This window comes from Seriola aureovittata, chromosome 8, assembly GCF_021018895.1.
Source record: "Seriola aureovittata isolate HTS-2021-v1 ecotype China chromosome 8, ASM2101889v1, whole genome shotgun sequence".
Classification (NCBI taxonomy): Eukaryota; Metazoa; Chordata; class Actinopteri; order Carangiformes; family Carangidae; genus Seriola; species Seriola aureovittata.
In genome coordinates, this window is record NC_079371.1 from 19,391,224 (window position 1) to 19,411,449 (window position 20,226).

A 20,226-nucleotide genomic window follows, 5' to 3' on the forward strand; every position below is an offset into this window, starting at 1 on the left:
GCGGCTAATGGCTGCTCTCCCAGCTGCATGGAGTCTTACACATATAAACATGTCAGGAGAGGCTGGGTCAAAGGAGAGAGCACACAGGAATGGTGATGAAGAAAGGGAGACTGAAGTGGAAAATAGGAATAAGTAGCCTAAAGTGAGACTATAAAGAAAGGAAACAAAGAGATAAGGAAAAGGGAAATCGATCTGGTCTGACAGATGTGTGAGGAGAAGAGAGGAGAATGATAAAAGAATACAGAGAGGGAGAGTGGGAGCAGGAGCAAAGAGATGTCAAAGGAGGAGGAGAGGCAGGGCTGAGGTGTTGCCTCAGTGTGATGGATTGTCTCAGCAGCTTGGCAGGACCATCCATCAGGTGAGGAAAGGTGGTGAAAAGAAAAGTTCAGACATACATGTCACACCAATTTCAACACCAACAACACCTTCAGAATTTCAAAAGATGCACAAGTGATTTTTTTTTTTAGATCCTTTTCAACATGCTCATGATCCAAATTGATTTTGGAAGTAGAGGTTTGCCTTTTGGGGGAAACTTTGTTTGACCTGCTGTCTGAAAGAGTGGTGAACCACTGGCAGAATAATTGCACCATTGAATAAAGTTAGCGTATGGCTGAAGGGTGACCAGGATGTTACTCCTAAAGGCTGGCAGTCATTCAATAAGCATATTTTCCACCATATGACTCAGCCACGCAGTCCCAGCCAATCCACTGCTCACTGCTGGTCCTCATCTCACCAAGAGCCCTCGGGTTTCAGGTCAAAACATTTAAAAGTGAAATGTAACCAAACATGTGTAAATCTAAAGATATAATAATTCCTAAGCCTCAGACGCTATACAGTGAACCAGATGTTACATTTTGACAATTTATGGCACTTGTGGGATCTTTGGAGTAAATCAGTGTTTTGGAGATATGGAGTTATATTAGTGAATCTTAGGATTAACATCCCTGCAGAGAAGCCAGTAATTCAAATGTACATCAAATATGAATGTCCATGAGTTACTTTCCTGAACCTGCACACATGGTAAAAAGCTTTGTAGGATCTTCATGTCTGATGGTTCTGCTCTCAATTTTTGAGAGGAAATCATTTTCTGTGTTTGAGTTTTATTATTCATAAAAAGTCAGGGATTACATCAATAGATTTTGCGGGTTTAGCAGGAACTTAGTCTTACATTTTTCTTGCATAGTTTTCATTCTTTATTTGGATTTTGTCTGCCCGGTGTGCATGGCGGGAAAATTGGTCAAGAAAGGAAAAGAAGGGGGGAAGAGGACAGAGTGGGGCCCACTGGGTCCCTCAACATCCCTGTGTTGAATATGAAAATATATCATAGCATAATGTGTTCAGTATGCAAGCTTGAAGGAAACCATATGAAAAGATCCCAGACAAAGAGCCTTCTGTGTTCCAACTGACCCCCTCCTCCCACCCCCATCCTTCGTCTGCTTCAACTGTGAGAGAGAGAGAGGGAGAGAGAGAGGGAGAGAGACGGAGAGAGGGAGAGAGAGGAGAGGTAAAAGGGGGAGGTGTGTGTGCAGAGCTGTAGGAACTGAAAAGGGGCAGTACGCAGTCTTGCTGCCTCACACAGCCAGACCCACTAGAGTACAGGTGAGCAGCATGACTCAACCAGCACACACCAAACAGGAAGGAGTACTAAATCCTGGAATTTTATCTGTCGCTGTGAAAGTGTGATTGCTGCAGACTTTGTCACCTGCAGCCCATTATATTTATCTTTACAGGGTAAGACATTATCTTTGTTTGGAGAGAGAGAGAGAAAGAAGGAGATGGGGGGTGTGCAGTGAACTGGAGCAGAAGAGGAGGGAAACTTTGAAATTCTTTGTTTGAGTAGATGACAAACATCTGTGGCGGCTGTTGTTTTCCCTCGGTGCAGGCTGCAGGCTTGCAGAGGGGGTTGGCTGGCTGCATTAGCACTGTGGTCACTGATATCCAAGCCTATTGTCCTGACTGTGTGGAGCCTGCTGTGTTGCCAGGTTATAGACTTGAACTACACTGTGTAACATTAGAGGGTGTATCCAATTAAAGACCTGGCTGGAGACTGTATTGACTTACATATATAAGTAATTGCTTCCTGTTAACACAACAGGTGAGGCCTATTAACTGCTTTACAGGGGGGCAACGCCAGGTTTTGTTCAGCCATACGTTACCATGTATATATTAGGAAATGATACCCCTTTAGTTTTGCTGTAACTGAAGATCCTTTGAAAGTGCAGAAAACAATTTTGTCAAATGTCTCGATGTGAACAGAATAACTGCAAAAAAAAAAAAAAAAGTCAATAATATTCTGCAAATAATTCCTACAGCACTGATTGAACTTGAACACGTTTTACAATTTTAAAATGTGCTTGTACTTCCTTCCTTTCACGTCTAACAGTTTTCAGATTATGACTGATTGTTTGAGAAGGTTCCTCCCTCTTGGCACCGGATCATACACACCTACTTCAAGTATTTATCTTTGCCTCTTGAAGTTCTCCACCTGTGAGGGTAAGAGTAGGATGAGCTGCACATGAAGCAGACACTTCATTACAAGGTTTTCCCCTGCATGATTTATGAATGCACTCGCAGATTTGCTAAAAGAGGAAAAGAGAAATGGTGAGAGAAGGAGACACTTGTGACTTTCGTTGGCGTCTGTGCCTTGCAATGTTTTAGATGTCAGTCATCAGCCAGCACAAGCCGGGGCATGTTGACTATCACAGCCTCCTGAGGAATTATGAACCAGGAATGCCAATTTTGAAACACTACTCAAAATTATTTTGTAGTGCTGGTGCAAGGGCGCTTGAATGGCTCTTTGTCTGAGAAAGAGAGAGAGAGAGAGAGAGAGAGAGAGAGAGAGAGAGAGAAAGAGAGAGAGAGAAAGCAAAGGGCCCTGCTGAAGCCTTTCCCATTTATAGCTGAATGATTTTTGCATGTCAGACTATAAAGGGACCAGGCAAATACAAGATATAGCAGACACAGTGCAGCTCTGCCCTGAGGGGATTCCATCATAAAGGCTTGCTAGTCAGTGTCCTGACCAGATGCCTCATTATGAGCTTGGTAACTGATACACTTTAAAGTCGTACAGCTGGTGGAATGCACGCTCACCTGACATCAACACATCTCGCGTACCTCAACACATCTGCGCCCAGAGCAACTGATGATGTACAGATGCCATACCTGAGGTGAAAAAGCATGCAAGTATATGAGTTATTAGGTGACTGACATGCTTTCTACACGTCGGCTATTGATGCAGATGTGTAATAAATGTACAAGACAAGAGCCACGAGGGACAAATGAATGATTGCAGTTTGTACGGCAGCCATTTCTTTTGTGCATTATCACTATGCGAGACATGCTGCAGAGAGCTGTGGTACAGATCTGCTGTCTGCGTACGAATCCATCTTGTGCTGACGATGTACAGGAACGCCGTGATTACACACTGAAATGGCCTACGGGCCAGACTGTAAATGATATCCTTGGCTCTAATCATGGAGGTCAATAGGTGGCACAGGAAAAGTGTGCTGGGGTTGGGAGCTGAGCGGGACAGGTGGGCACTGTAAAATACTTTTTGAACTTGAAGGTAATTGAAGGGTAGAGGGCGGAAAGAGGAGAGATGACTTCAGGTCTTAGGTATGACAAGTAGATAGGATCAGTTGGAGCAGGGTAGATATCACAAGCCAGTTTGGATGAAACACAACACCCAAGCTTGAAATTAACAAACTGAGACGAAGGAAAAGAAAAAATAATAGATTGTGGCAGATGAAGATTTCAAGAATCCACATGTTGGTGGTTTATTCTTCTCAGCCAGATTGATTTTGCATCCCTGCTGATGTCAGTTTTTGAGTGTCCTACATCTGTTCTTTGTCCGGCAGTTCATAAATATTTTTAGCCTGGATCAAAGACAATGATTGAACCATATTTTAGTCAATCTGGTACAGCGGTGTACCAGAGTACACCCTCGACATGTGTTCACCTCTGTTCTCAATGATTACGATAAGCTTGAAATATTGGAACAACAGAGACAGCTGTGAATAAAGAAAATAAGATAGAAACCATTGGGGTTCAAGGTGAAAACCAATCTAAAAAGGCAAAATCAGTTTCCAGATGAGATCAGGGTTGATTTCAACATGGATGACACATCTGGGGGAATCAAAGGGCTGTTGTCTGAGTGTCTAAACAATACCGGCCTTCATCTCTTCTCACTTGACACGATCACGCTAGTAAGCTAAACTGTGGAGGATTTTTGTTTCTTTTCTGCAGGGAGGTGGGGCAGTGTTTTGTTTGGGCTGATTGTGTTCAGGGGCCATTGAGCACTCCTCCTACAGACTGTCATGAGTCAGCTGTCATGTCAGAGAGCGTCTCCACAAAACACAGTCTTCAAGAGACGCAACAACAAGTTCACAATGCTTGCACACCTTGAGAAAAGACAAATGCGAGTGTGGTTGCTATGCCTCTGAGGAATCTGTGAAAAGACATTTAAAAATAATGATTATGTAGTTCTCTGCAAAGGACTCCCGCTCCCGAGTGTTACAGTGGTGACTCACGAACAAAAACAAATGCAACTGTGATCGGCTTCAAGGAGAGGCAAGTCTGATCAAGGACAAGGACGTGCAAACACTGGTTTATCATTACAAACTTTTCCAGTGGGTCTTTTTTAGCTTTGAAGAGGGAACATGACGCTGCTGATCTAATGAAATGCTTTCTCGGTTAAGAGTGAGGAATGCGATGGATGTTACTGAAGGACATTCAAATCTTTGTTTGTCTCTTCCCTTCATGCTGCATGGAAATATTCAATCCACACTTTCTCAGTGTGTTGTGTCACATCAAAGACCCAAACACCGAGATAAAGCACTTCTTTTTTTTTTTTGGTTGGTTTAATCCAGATTTCTGACGTTCGAGCTTTAATGAATTGTGACCTTCCTTCCTTCTGTGGAGACATCACTGAGTTTTATCACGTTCAGACTTTTATAAAGGTTTTCCTCATTTCCTTCTCCACCCTTTTGGCCTGACTAAAGTTCAAAGTGAGAAAGCGGGTCTCCATCTTTAAAAGACAGAGAACTGGACTTTCATTGTCTCAAAAATGGACTTGAATTGAGATTTGTGGCTTTTGGAGGTAAACCAGCGTTCATTAAAAGTATAAAATGGGCCGAGCTGAGTATATTAAAATGCTCTTCAGACCACTTTTTCCAAATAACAGCCACCCATTGCAAGTTGTAAAAGCTGCGCACTTTCTGTCGGCACCAAGGTCGGGCTTGTGCACTGTTTTGAAGCCATCATGATAATACTTTGAGTCCCAGCGGGTAGAAACTCATGCCATTACACAAAGGGTGATGATGGACAATCGAGTAGGATCCTTGTACCAGCTGATTGCCAAAGCTGTGGGTAGATGTAACAACTAGCTTTTGTCTGTGCAAATGTCACATTTAAATAACATAATTGAAGAATATTGATGGTTTTGACATTTGCATAACTGAATTAAACCTGCTCATTTCTCTATTTTGCAGGTGATCCTGGACAGAAAATGGACATGGAGACGGATTAGATGAAAAATATTGACCCCCCCCCCCCCGTCAATCCTTTTCTTTAGTTCACCAAACTAAAACATGTTGTTTTAAAAACTGGCTGAACGATCAGAACACAGACATCAAGTCTTTTTTTACAAGGAGCAAAACAAACAAACCAAAACCAATTCTGAATAGAGGAAGTGCTGACCGCAGAATAACTGGATCCATGACAGATACTTAGTTCTAGCATGCTGATGCATTTCAGTATTTATCACAACTATCACCAAAAGAAATAGTTGACTTTTTTCCCTCTCAACTGTGGTTTTGTGAATAAAAAAAAAAGAAAGAAATTGATTATGCTGTCTTCAGAGACTGTATCTGGCATGTATGAGAAATAACACAGTACACTTGAATAAAGCAGCTCGAATTCAATGCATTGGAGCTCTGAATACAAACCAGTCTCTGGAATGACCTTTCCAGAGTGAAATGTTATTCCTCACATGCACCTAACAGCAGGAAGCCGCCATATACACAGTTCCCCTTCACGTCACTGTAGAGTTATGATCTCCGAGATAAAGGGCAGATCCTTTTCTCTCAGAGAAAAATAATCTGCAGGCTAGAGATTGGGATGCAGACAAAAAGCATGTTTTGGTGACCAAAATAGCAGAGGAGGAAAAGAAAAGTCTGGGAGAGAAAAAAAAAGGAGTATTAGAGAGATGCAAAAAGAGAAGACTGGACTGTTTTCATCTCTCTTTGCCAGATTTGTAGCAGAGCACAACAAACTTGTGCAATTTTTTTTTTTGTGGCAGTTGTCCATGGGAACTCATCCAAGGCGCACTGGAGCTGACCCTCCTGGGAGGTCCTCTTAGATAGCAAACAATACTTAATGAAGACCAAAGTACGAGCGCACTTCTTCCGTCAAATCTCAGCTGACTACAAAACAACATTTGGAAGGATTATTGCTGAAAGTGGAGCCATGACCGGAATCCACGACCTGGAAAGCTGAGCTACTCCTTTCGTTGTCCTCTTCTGTGTGTGTGTGTGTGTTTTCTTGTATCTCCAAACGTATTCCCTGCCTGCCAGTGAGGAGTAAAACTTCCATCTCCCAACTGGACCGGCGGTTTCATCTTATCAGGAGAGACGATTGAGCCGACTGGAACGAAACAGTCACAGTTACCCCTGCTGAGGACTTTTGTTTTACGCTGCAGCAGAAGCATTTAACTGTGGGTAGTGATGGAGATGGAGAAGGGACATATGTCTGTCAGGAGAGGGGTGAGCTGGAGTCCAGGAGGAATCAGAAAACCTCTCCAGGCAACGCAAGACATGCATACTCCTGGGACAGAGTGCAATGCATCATGGGGGAAGACAGGATTCAACAAAGAACAGATGAGCCGGAAAACAAGTAAGTGTTTGTTTATCTGGCATTTTTTGTCCTTATTTGGGAAGCCTAAGCAGCAGCGTGAAAGCATTGTGTTTCTCTGTTACTTCCTAATGCAGAAATGTAGTTGTATTCCAGTGGTTTGTTTGCAGTGCAGCCTTAATGATACGGTACGGCTTGTAGTATATCATCATATCAGCAAACCTACAGCTGAGTGGACTAGACAGAAAATAGAGAAAACAACTCTGCCTCATCAGCGCAACTTGACACAGTGAAATGCTCAATGAAACATGTGTTTCCATGCTGTAAAAATACATGCTGACCTAACAGCAATGAAAATGCAATCATGCATCACAGCTTAAGGGCAGTCTTCACATAAACATAGCCACCGACAACAATGAGTTAACTTGCGGGAAATGCTGTCTGGAAACTTCTTTAGACTTTTCACAGCTGTTATCTCTCAAAGAAGGAAAACACAGAGGAGTTAACATTCCCTAATAGCACCATGACATTATGTTGTTAAATAGCAATATTAACAAACAACAAAACAATGGTCAACTGGGGGGATAATTACCTCTGGTCTGTGACAAGTTTGTCAGATGCAGTATTCAAAGAGAGTCAAAGGACATTGTGCTGCGGGGAAGGAAAACAGAAAGGTCACAGCCATCAAATAACTGTTATGTAGTCAAGGCCCTGATAAACATCTATAGACTCTGCGCTTCCAGCACTGTTCCCATCACTCATTACTCACTAATTAGTTTCCTCAAATGGAACACAAATCACCAAAAACAACAGAAAAGATAAAAGTCGAGTACACCTCCGCAGAGACCTTTCATAATGCACAAAAGTAACAATATGAGCAGCAGAGTTTGGTTTCAACCTATGGGCTGGGGTTGTATTTCCCCCATGGGATCCACCAGGAGTTGAGGTCAAATTCAGTCTGGTAAGATCCCAGGACCTCCGTTAATCCTTGTCTTTCCATACCGCTTCACACATCACCCACGGGGGCTGGTGCTGTCATCCCGCTCACCCCACAGCCATCGCCCAGAGAAAGATAACATCCGACAGGGTAATCTGACCTTTGATACACAAATGCAGGGCTGGCCCCCTGACTTAAATCCTCCCGCTGTGGGGGAGTTTCCCCGTCTGCTCTCACCCACGCAGGGGACCGAGGGCAGAAGGATGAGGTAGAGAAAGTTAGAGAAAAAGGGGGGTGGGGGGGTGGTGGGGGTGGGGGGGGGGTGGACAAAGTGATGTGGCGGCTCTTGCATCATTGCTGAGGGCTGAGTTTTGTCTCTGTTGGAGGACAGGAAATTCCTATCCTGCCCTTGCAGGTTGTAGCTCAGGGCCCAGAGGGTTCAAAGAAGGCAGACATTCGGTTAGAGAGAGTGCACGGTTAAGACACATGGTGATATCCAGACAGACACGGAGGGCAGAAGAGGTCAGCTGCTGGAGCTCTGGTGTCCCAGTGGTCTAATCCATACACACATAAGCTGGAGTATCTCTGGGTTCACTTTCCACTTCAAAGACTGCAACAAGGGTCAGACACATCCCCACCATCACAGGACATTAGACAGAGATAAGAAGCTCATGACTTGCCATTGACTGGACACCTCTCCAGAACTGTCAAAACAAAGTGTGGTCTGCGTGCAACTGTGTGCAACATCAATACTCTCAACAGAAGCTCTGAGCTCTTCTCTCAGAGGCACAACTCAGTTTTTATAATTAGTGGAAACCCTGTGGAGGTGGTGGTATAACACAGATTTGAAAAAGTGAAATAGAGCTGGAGGCTGGATGACAGACAGCACAGCCTCCAGCTACAGACCCCCTCCCTCCCTCCTTCCCTCCTTCCCTCCTTCCCTCCCTGCCTGCCTGCCTGCCTGCCTGCCTGCCTGCCTGCCTGCCTGTCTGTCCTTCTGTGTGCTGGAGTGCAGAGAAAAAGAAATCCGATCCTGTGTCTCGCTACAGAAAGGGGGTGTGAAGCTATCAGACGCAGTTAAATTGAAAACTCCTCTGGAAGTACTACAAAACAGCGGAGCTCTGAGTTTTGACATGAAAAAGGTAAGAGATTAGGCACTAAAAGTGAATCCAGCGAGATAAATCAAACTTTCAGTCAACTTTTTAACTTTACTACATTAGCCTCGAATTAAAACTGAGGAGCAATTCATGCTTGCGTGTTTTGTGAAAAAATAGGACTTGTCGGTAGCAGTACTATGTTTTTCTAACAGCAGACATCAGCTACCGCTCATAAACTTTAGGTTTTTTTTCCCCTCACAGCTGAAAAAGTTGTAAACTACTTCTGCCTTGATCTGTAATCTGTAATCTGCACTTTAATTTAGAAATAACACAAATTCATTTCTTTAAATCAGATTTATTTCCATTTATTGGTTGCTAAGTGGCTGCTGTTGTTTAATCAGATTATAACGAAGGTTTTCTACAAATTAAATCAAATGAACCGAAAAACTTGGAGAAAAAAGATAAAAGTCTAAATTTCATAAAGAATGTCACGTGTATTTTGGTCATGGTATTAATCACTGACGGGATTTGCACCTGCATGTTACTTGACAACCAGTCTGGTTCCCACTAGAGGTAGATGTATTCAGTGAGGACCTTTCATTTCAACCCTCATTTCCCTGGTATATTCAGGTAGTATGAATTATAAGAATAGTAAATGGCAAATAAAAGCTGTTATTTGAACCTGTGGAGGTATTTCCACTCTTATTGACAACCTTGATAAAAGCCTCTGAATATACCTGTGTGACAGGGTTGGTTCAGGTCTCTGCTGCTGCTGTCTATAAAAGAAAGTGATTTATGCTCATGTCAATAGCCCTGAGAGAGGTGTTTGTTTAATAGGTTATGTGATAATGCTTTTATCCTTGTTACGCTGCTGTCACAAATATGTAATGTACTTGATGTATCTCCCTTTTATAATGTCACGTTCTGTCTCTCTCTGTCAGTGTCAGGCTGATTGATAGTATAGTGGAAAATTACACTGATGCATTTCCCTGTAGACATAACAGTCATCATCAAAGGGTATCATTTTGTGCTTGTAAATGCAATGCAAATGTTTAAAATCCAAACAGGCCTCATAGTTCCTCTTTATTTATTCAAACAATAGGGTAAAAATTAGATAATAAACATGTGCTTTTGAACTTCAGATCGTTTATGTAAAAGAAACCCTACAAAGAGTTAATTAAATTACTGTGAGGGCAGACACAAAAAAGTCTGTAAAATCAATGACAGATGCATAATATTCCTTTTACTGGGGAACTGATCATGTTAGCTTTATACTCTGCGCCAGGAAAAAGTGCATGCAGAATGAGTTATACAGGACAGTTTTACAAGTGATTGATTTATGCATAATTATTGTGATTGGCACATGATTACATCAAATAATGTAGCTGTCTGGATCCGTCACCTTATTAAATGAATAAAGAGTCATGACCGTGCCAGCTGTCTGAGAAACCGACTGGAGGGATTTGAAATATCCTCCACTAGTCAGTTACTCAAATTAGATGAATAATCCACGCTGGGTTTTTCTCTTTTAAAATGTCCATGACTTCAGGACTTTTATTCTGTTAAAAATAAGAAAAGGCAAAGATGCAGCTTTAATTTTCCTCTGCAGTGATGCATTTGCTATATTTAAGATGGGAACACTTGATTGTATAGTATGTTTATAGACAGCAGTCGAAAGATGTCATTTCTGGAAGCTGTAGATTGTAAAAATGGTCTATTAAGGGTTTGAGCTGCAGTATTGCACAAATTAACTACAGAGAGAAACCAAAGGCATGTTGGACGCTCAGGCAGGGAGTTTTCTCAGCGGTGGAGGAATGCTCAGGGAGGGACTACTGCAGATGGCAGAGGAAATAGCTCCACTGCCTGGAATGGAGCTCTTAAGCTCAGAAAACAAACTGTCAGTTTTAACATAGACATATTTTAGCTCTTAATTTAAAAACAGTCAGCAAAACTGGAGTGTAAGTCACTGATCTTTCTTCTTTTTTTTTTTTGGTACTATAGCAGACAATGACCCAGATCTTTTTATTAACTTAAGGCACTAAGCTTTTATGTCTTTCTCATTAAATTGTTTATATGAAATGTTTCTGTGCCTACGTCTGTTAGTTCTTTGTCTACAGCCACGCTCTGCTGAGTCAAGTGTCCTCAACGCTGTATTTTTCTCGCTTGATTGGTTAGAATCAAAAGTACTGCAAAGAACAATAAAAACCATATGGTGCAGAAACCATTATGTGGGTTTTAAAGAGAATATTCAATCCCAGACTTGTTAAAAATTTGTCCTTGCTGGTTCCCTCTATTTGTACATAAAAGCAATGTGGTGAGTTTTAATTAGATGTTGAGGGAGTGGTATTTGTTTGAATAGCTGATGTAAGTCTCCCAAAGCTAGGGTCCCTTTGATCATCAATCAAACATCTCTGGTATGAAAAGAAAAAAAACAAAATCCCTTGTTTCTCCCACTGATCAGGCTGTCCTCTCTCTCTCTCTCTCTCTCTCTCTCTCCATCTCTCTCACTCCAGATCTGACCCGGAGTGCCAGCTTATCAGAGAAGGAGCTCAAAGAGGCCCGAGTCAGAAGTCAGATCATCGCTGCTCAGCTCACCATCCCTTCCAACTCCAGCTCCAGAGGCGTGCAGCTCTTCAACCGCCGCAAGCAGAGAGTCAACGCCTTCACACTCGAAAGCTGTGGAGAGGGGTCAGAGGAGGACAGAGCGGAGAATGTGAGAACCGACCCCTCGTCTAAGAAGCTAACATGGGCAGAGAGGAGCAGTGAGGAAAAAGACAGGAATCTCAACTTAAAGAATAGCTCTACCAAGCCACTGTTCTCACCCCCACTACCTGTAAGGGTACCTGCAGTAGGTGATATCATGGAGGACCCAGGTAAAGATTTCCACAAAGAGGAGGACATGGAGGACAGTGTTATCCAAGAGAGACATTTCCTCCCTGTCAAGGAAGAGCAGGAGGAAGAGGAAGAGGCAAGAGATAAAATCCATGAGGACAAAGTCAAGGATGAGATTTCCCCTGGAAGTGATAGTACTGATCCAGTCGTGATGGGACATGTTGAGGGGGAAGTGGAGATAAATGGGGGCCACACAGGGCCAGCTCCCCAGGGACTGCTTCTTAATGGCTGCCACAGTGCCTCTGGACCTGAGAGGGCGTCTGTGTCCACATCCAAGCAGGCAAGCGCCATCATCAACAGAACTGCCAGGCCGTTTTTCTCACCGCCGACGGTGCAGTCTCCAGACGCAGTCAGTCCTGTCATGGACATCCCCCCTCCTCCTTCTTATACCACTCCTCCTCTCCCTGCTTTCACTGCTCCCCAACCTGTGGCGTTCTCGCCTCCACCTCCGCCTCCATCGTATCCCACACCTCCTCTACCGGCCTTCACAAACCAACCGCCGCAGGCCTACTACTCCAGTCCACCTCCGATGTCTCCTGTGATGTTGCCTTCCTCCCCTCTACCGTCCCAGTTCCCTGCTTCTTCCGGATCTCATTACCCATCCATGCCTCATTACGGCCCTCCCACAGCACCAAAGCCTTCCACCTTTGTTCCTCAGCCCTCCGGAGAGAGGAAGCCAATAACACAGACCAAAACAGGAATACTTGAGGAGGGGGCTGCCGCTGCCAGGAGGGCAAGTAGGAAATCAATGTTCACATTCAAAGAGAAGCCGGTGGTAGCTCCGAACCCTGAGTTGCTCTCTCTGGTGCAAGGGGTGGATGAAAGGAAGAAACACGGACACAGATCTGTGCCTGAGCCAACATCTGAGGAAGAGTTACTGGCTCTGGGTGCAGAGGCCTCCAACTTCCTCGCCGAGGAAGAGAACAGGGCAGAGGAGGCTAAAGCTCCAGAGTGGGCCTCCTGCCTTAAGAGCTCCAGGACCCGACCGAGGTCAGAGCACAGGCCAGAACAGACCCTTTCCAATGTTTCGGGGAGGGGGGCTGAGCTGTTTGCCAAGCGTCAATCCAGGATGGAGAAATATGTGGTTGAGAATCAGAGTGCTGGACAAATGAGGTCTCCTTCTCCCACTATGTCTCTGCCACCATCTTGGGTTTACCCATCCAACATGCCCGGCAGGGTCAAGGCCATTGCTAAAAACTCTGACATGAGCACTCAGCTTTCACAAAACCTAAAGGCCCAACAAGCAGTCAAGCAAAAACCGAGGCAAAAACCTCCAGCACCACAGCCAGTTCCAGAGCCGACTCCTTTAGAGAATGGATGCTCCAAGATAGAGATGGACCTATCGAGGCACCGGCCCTACCAGCTCAGCTCATCCCTCTTCACCTTTAACCCAGTCAAGGACCCCATGAGTACACTACCCAGAGGAGCACCACAGGCCAAGAACCTGATCTCCACCCAAACCTTCCCCAGACAGACTTCCTTACCCAACAACAGTCCCTCTCACTTCAGTGCCCAGCGGATGTCTCCTCAGGTGCCTCTCAGCCCCACAGGAGGAGCAGAATATCTGTCTAATCCAGCGTCTGGGCAGCCAAGGATCAGTTCTCCCATGCCTGCCTTTTCTCCAGAGCGAGTGTCCTCTCCCCGGTCGGGAGTCCAGGCACCAAGGCCCACGTTTTCTGCCAAGAAGGCAGGGATTGCGCCACAGGTGTGGAGACCCTCTCTGTTTCATTTTTAGAGGATTTGTTTACATCAGAGGGATTGGATCTTTTGTAGAAATTACACACATGCTAGTGTTAGAAGGCTTAAAATTTTACAATTTACTGCACTTTTTACTTAAACTTGTGCCTTCTTCTTGTGCCTCCTCTTTCTTTGTACTGTCTCCTGCATTGTAGATACATAATAGAGTGGAATATTTTTGTGTGTTAAATGTTAAAATTCTGAAATATATCAAAAAGCAATTGCTCTATACTACAAGATACATATGCTACAATTATTATTAAGTCCAGACATTGTTAATTGTCAAGTATTCACACAGTATAATCTATATCTTCCAAAATTACACTGAATTGCACTGAATCTCTATTTGTTTATTTTCCACATGAAGAAACACCCAGAAAGCAAAAAAAAAAAACTCAGTTAAAATAAAAATGTGCCTTGACGTGATCAGATAAGTTGCCATATCCAAAGCCGCTATGCACATCAGCTCTCAAAAACGTCCATTTTCACTGCGTTTTAAAATATAATGAGAAACAACCTCACACTTTTTCCACTTTGTCTCCAAGTTCTGTGGGCACCAGGGTGATGCTGCTTCACAAAGCACTTTAACAGATGGTCTGGCATCTGCTTTATGATCTATGATTTGAAATTTAATGCTGCTCACTGACATGAGAGTTACAGCAAGAGAGCTCCTTTTATGTCTTTATGTCTTCAGGATAATATACTCTGTTTTTCCAGCATTTTCTACCTAAATACTGTAGACTATGCAGTCGTGTACTCGGATTCCTTGATGTTTCAGATATGCAGGCTGCATACTAATTTGCATCATGGATCTACGTATGAATTGTTTATGTGACTTAAAGCAGTAATTCCAGAAGTATTCAGCCATCAGTCACTGTTGTTTTAGACGACACAGTTCATGCATGTTTCATTTCATAAACCTTGATTTACTGCTCTCTTCTGCTATTACCCTCTCTGTTACGAGTGATTTTTCCTGTGTTAAAGTGAATCAATCCTTCTCTGATTAAAGCTTTATGCTAACACTCTACTGTGACCTTTTTCTCCTTTTTCTTAATTTCAACTCCACTGACTTCTTTCAACCATTTAATTTCGCTATTAAATGTTTGCTATTTCACTTTTCTGCCTTTCTTGCAATCACTGCAAACACTTGAATATCCTAATAAATGTAATGCCTCCGTTTAGTACACAGATTTGCAAAAGGAGGCAGGTCTCCTTTTGAAACACATATGTGACATTTAAAGTTCAAAGAAAATTATTTCTGCTTGACACTGGAAGGTATTTTACACTTTCATTAGAATCTGGGTAATTTGTGTTTGTGTGAAGACCTACCCCTCGGTCTTGTTTCGTCTTCAGGGGCTCAGACATACCGACAAATGATATGACCCTTGACCTGGGCCTTCTGTCTTCCACAGATGCCCTGAACTTTTAAAACATGACCACTGACATTCATCTTAAAAGACCATAACTTCTCAGGATACTGATCTCAGCTGTTCAGTCTATAACTCTATACTGTCTTTCATATTATTATCCCGAGGAGAGACAGTTAGTTCTTAATTAGTATGTGCATAACATGGAATGCCACCCCTGCTTCACTTGAGTAACTTCATATCCCTGTAAAGGTTAACCACCTTAGAAAAGCCATATGACAGTAACCTGAGAGAGACACTAAAGACTGGGCCTATGCATACTGGTGGCCTGGCTTATTGAAGAAACACACACAGGAGAAGCGAATACACTCAGATGACCTGACTGCCACTCGGGCTCAGACTGTTGTCAGACTATTCTATCAAAACAAATTCACTTAAGAGCTATTATTAAAACTGATCTTAAGGAATAGGTTTGTGAAATTTCACAGAAAAACGTCTATTTATTGTGAGTTTATTTAGCGCATCAACATTGTCATGAAACTTAGTATTTAAATAATAAGGACATATAATCATAAAGTTGTACAGACATTAATGACTTTTACGGTGCATGTTTGTGTTATAGTTGTGTATGCAAGTTTTCCAGAGTCTAAAAACATTATTTGTCATTGCCAACAGACACCAAAGGACTCCCCCACTGTTGAAACTTCCAGTGAGATTCCTACAGCTACTAGGACGCCCAGTCTCAACAGACGTGTCAGCAGCCCAGAGGGTCCCTCCACTGGAACCTGGACTCCCAGCCTCCAAACTAATCGTCCTTCCACCACCGCCTCGAGCTCCTACCGCTCAGTCACTTCCCCTGTCTCCTCTCCTAGGGGAACAAGATGCCAATCCCCTATGGCCAATCAAAATATCCAATTTTCCAATGTTACCTCCACTACAACATCCAGACCCTTCCAGACATCTACATTCACCTCTCCACGCTCGCCTCCTTGGGGTTCGAGATGTCAGTCCCCAATGGTAAGCCAGAATACTTCCACTGTCGTCTCCACTTCCACATCCAGACCCTCCCAAAGCGCCACAGCCACATCCCCACACTCTCCTCCTTGGGGCTCAAGATGCCAGTCCCCGATGGTGAGCCAGTCTGTCTCCACTTCCACATCCAGACCTTCCCAAACACCTACAGCCACATATCCTGTCTCTCCTCCTTGGGGGTCACGTTCCCAGTCTCCTGCCCTCTCTCAGACCAGTTTATCATTCCCTGCAACTAAACCTCTGTACGCATCCTCTGCCACCTCTCCTATTCCGCCAACCAAAGACAGTCGCTGCATATCCCCCACTGTTAATAACATAGACTCGAAAGCCAACCATCGCCTCCTGGCGAAGAACATCATTAATGCAGCCAAACGTAAAAACAGCCCCTCCCCTGGTGCACTTAGCGGCCACAGCCTCCCCATCTCACCTCTGGGAAATTCTGGCTACGACTGTCACAAACCACCCATCAGCCCGTTCCAGTTGCGGGCACTAGGCGCCCAGTCGCCTACCTTCACCAGCCCCCCTCCCACCCCAACACAGAGGATCTGCTCCCCTGCGAGGCTGTACAACACTCGCTCCCTCACCGACTCTGATGCCTCTGTTGAATCTGAAGACTCGGGCCTCCGATCGCCTGGCCTGCACTCCTACAACACCTGTCCCCGCGGGTGGGGCGGTAGCCTTAGGGTGAAGAGAAGCACTGTCTCCACTGACCTGTGAGGGAGAGATTCACTGAATATCAATTAAAACATAATTTCAGTTTTCATAAACTTTTGTGCCATTGGATCAACCAATAAAAAAATTTTCTGATGAAGATTCATCAGACTAATGTTAGACAAGTTACCTACTTTGATTGCCTGTTCTGGACAATGGTAAATATTGTATCAAGGTAGTATTAATATTTTATATGACTCACATTCATAGTGCGGACTGACAAGAACAAGCTTTTGACATAACGCAGTTGCTGTGGCTTGTACGCTTCTTAAATACCAAAAAGTGCAAAGACTCAAAATAACCAAAGATATTTGAATTCACTCTAAATGAATGTTATGCTTTTTACATCTTTACAACAAACATACCTTCACAGTCACTATTACAGTTAAATCATGTTAAAGTAAAGGAGTACCAGTATTGGTTTTGAATGTTATTAACGAGTTATCTTTATATTTGCTGGTCTTATGCAAGTGGGAAGAGACTTAAAGTTTTAAGGCATAGAAGGGACACACAAAGTGAAAATTGTGTAAATACATATCTTGTTGGACTATACAGTACTTAGGTTGAGGCATTCTCCTTGTTCTGTATTAATAATGGATCAAATTTAACTACACAGTGAATTCATAATGAATATTGCTTTTGACAACACTAGGTTAAATGAGTTTCCATTATTTTTCCATGACAAAAACACAGTGGTAGATAGGACACATGGTATTCACATTAATCATACATGGTCTAAGTATTCACCACAGTTTATTATCCATTTTAATGAATGGAAAATAAATAATATGCATAATTATCACAGTGCAATAATCAATTTAACACAATATATATACAGTATGTTGCTTTATGTACTGCATTTGCTGAAATAAATGTAAGGTTTACAGACAGATTGACAAAGAGTGACAGAAAAGAAAAGGCAGCGTTGAGTGTGAAGAGTTATGTAAGGGTCAGATGGGGCATAGACGCACCTGTTCAATCAAACACTGTTTCCATGTTTCAGGAAAAATATTCTAAGGTTTTTTTAGCTCATTTTTAATTTGATGATGTTATCTGTTAGCAAAATGAATGGCATATTGATTGTAATAATCATTTTGGAGATGTGTGTATCGCTAGCTTTGTTGCTTTTGCTCATCACAAGTCATTTTTTCATATCAGTAATGTCTTTAATGAGGAACAGATTAATGTATTTTGTGCCTGTACTTAGTACAAAGTGCCTGTTTCAGTGAGGGTTAGAAGGAAAGTTGTAAGTTACACAAGTGGAGAAGGTACAACAAGATGTTATTGTTAAACTTCCATGGGAAAAGGGTGAGAAGAATGTTGTATGTTGTGAAATATTATATTAGTGTTTGTGAGGAAAGGGTCTGTGGAAAGATATGTATTTTAAATACATATGCAAGTCTAATGTACATTATCTTTAACTTCTGAAGTTTTTATACACGATTTGCACTTCTATTCATTCCATTTCAGCAGCTAAGTTCACATTGTTTAAAACTTGATTTGCTCAAACAGGTGTCATTCACAATAAAACCAGCAGAGAAATATCCTACTGTAGAAATCAGAACATTCCTGCACAATGCCACATGTTGATATGATGGTGGCAAGTAGCTGTAAACCTGACTGATGCTGACTTTAGACCACAGCTAGCGCTCTGTTTCAACTGTGGGAAAACTAAAAGCCATTTTACACCATTCCCATCTTGCCCAGTCCTGCACCAGCACACACAACAGATCATCCCTTCATTCCCTGGCATGCAGGCCAAAAGCATCAGCACATTTCTAAATATTCAGTTTGTCTCTGGAGTGACAGGGACACCTGCTACATGGTGACCTGGCTCCTGCAGCAGGATTAAGCCTATCACTGTCTTGGATTGGTTTCAACCTGCTTCACCTCTGGACAGACCAAAAACTGCCAGCATCCAAACACAGAGAGGAATCATTACAGTTTTGAGTTTTTGTTCTTTTGTTCTGTGATTGCATTCCTGCATGCTTTCATTACAGCTCATGTTGTATTTCATAACTGTATGATTTCTGAAAATGAATGCAAAATAAAAAGTGATGACACACCATTTTAAATAATTCATAGTTTGTCAGTTGTTTCATTATTTTAATTTTATTATTTCACTTAATACTTAAAAGATAAATAAATTTAACACCATGAACTCAAAACAGTGATAAAGCTGCAATGAATGTAAGCTCAAGTAGTAATTTCCCCCTTTTTTTTAATATACCAAAATTAAATATCGGGCAGTAAGTCATTGGATGCACAACAATCCATATACAAGAGGATCCACGCATTTATATAATCAAATTAGTCTCTTTATTATTTAATTAATTTATCCTTTATTGTACACTTGGAGGATAAAGCTATTGAATTGAGGACCACAGTAATTCTGTGCAGTGCTACCTAAACATGGATAAATGTTTCATCCTTACATAACCCCTTACGGCACTTGAACAGCCCTTCCATTAAAACTGTCAATACTGTTAAAAGTTTTTGATGCAGTTTGATAGACCTAGTTGAAATGAGGTGTTATGAAATGACAATTTTAAGTCATACAAACAAAAAAACTAACAAATGCTTACAAGTTGTTTATAGCCCAGAGTTATGACAGGCATAACCACATCATTGAAAGACTTGTTTCTTTGGTTTTAAGTCTAGTGCTGAGCTCTATTGTCATTGAAATATACAACATATTTGTGGTGATCGCTATTAGACTGAAATGCCCCAGACAGCAACTCCTCGGGGTAAAAAAAAGAGACCAGTCGCATTCATGACAGGTTCATAGACTGCCATCTGTAGGGCTCCAGATAGAAGTTCAAATGAACGGATTCTGTGAATGCAACAGTTTCCCAAAAGTTTATATATTCAACCATGGCCTCTGTTTTCTTTTCAATCATATCATATTATTAAAATGAGGTAATCTCTCTTGCAAGAAAATTATAAAAATTTATCAAAGTAAGAATGAATGTCATTCCTAATAGACCATGTTCACTGCAGACATTTTAATATGCTATAGGAGGTAAAGCACAGGTGAAGTTAATTACAGTAATGAATGATGGCTGCATTACATTTAGTTGTTCTGGCAAGGCATTGCTATTATGCATGCTTGCATGGTTACCAAAGACATCATTAATGATATTATTTACACCTGTGTTTTTATTGCAATGACAAGTCAGAACGTGTGTTGTAATAAAAGCCAATACACTCCCTGTGTCAGTGCCTATATTAATCATATTTGCAGTGACCTTCATTTTCAGTCACAATGTGGTGAGCATCACCACTAACCTGTATGCACACTTATTATGTCCTATGATTCGTATTATAGCACAGCAGCTGTGTTGAAAAGAAGGTAATATCCAAGTGTTAGACATCACACATATCATTCAACTCAAAAAGTGAAAGGCTTGCAAGAGAACTGCAAATAAGGTGTCATACAGTGAGCAGCCACTCAATAGGCTTGGGAGAGAGACATAAACACAAACAGAACAGTTTCTCCTTCACAACTCTTCTCATTTTGTTTTTGCACATTTGCATTGTTAAGTATAAAGTAGACCATAAAATAAACAATAGTCTTCGTTCTATTGTTTAATATAACAAATCT

General features: G+C 42.3%; 1 protein-coding gene across 4 annotated transcripts; it reads left to right on the top strand.

Annotated features, from left to right (window-relative positions):
- Positions 1 to 1,504: 1,504 nt before the first annotated feature.
- LOC130173378 (mucin-2) lies at positions 1,505 to 18,702 on the top strand. 4 transcript variants are annotated; one of them, XM_056382594.1, is made up of 4 exons: positions 1,505 to 1,599; positions 5,490 to 6,891; positions 11,397 to 13,480; positions 15,555 to 18,702. In XM_056382594.1, exons 2-4 carry the CDS (start codon positions 6,723 to 6,725, stop codon positions 16,626 to 16,628), a joined length of 3,327 nt encoding a protein of 1,108 aa, XP_056238569.1. In that variant the 5' UTR covers positions 1,505 to 1,599; positions 5,490 to 6,722; the 3' UTR covers positions 16,629 to 18,702. The 4 variants fall into 4 exon arrangements, with proteins under 4 accessions (XP_056238569.1, XP_056238568.1, XP_056238571.1 ...); XM_056382593.1 differs by lacking the exon at positions 1,505 to 1,599 and adding an exon at positions 1,606 to 1,731; XM_056382596.1 differs by lacking the exon at positions 1,505 to 1,599 and adding an exon at positions 3,069 to 3,167.
- The last annotated feature ends 1,524 nt before the right edge of the window (positions 18,703 to 20,226 follow it).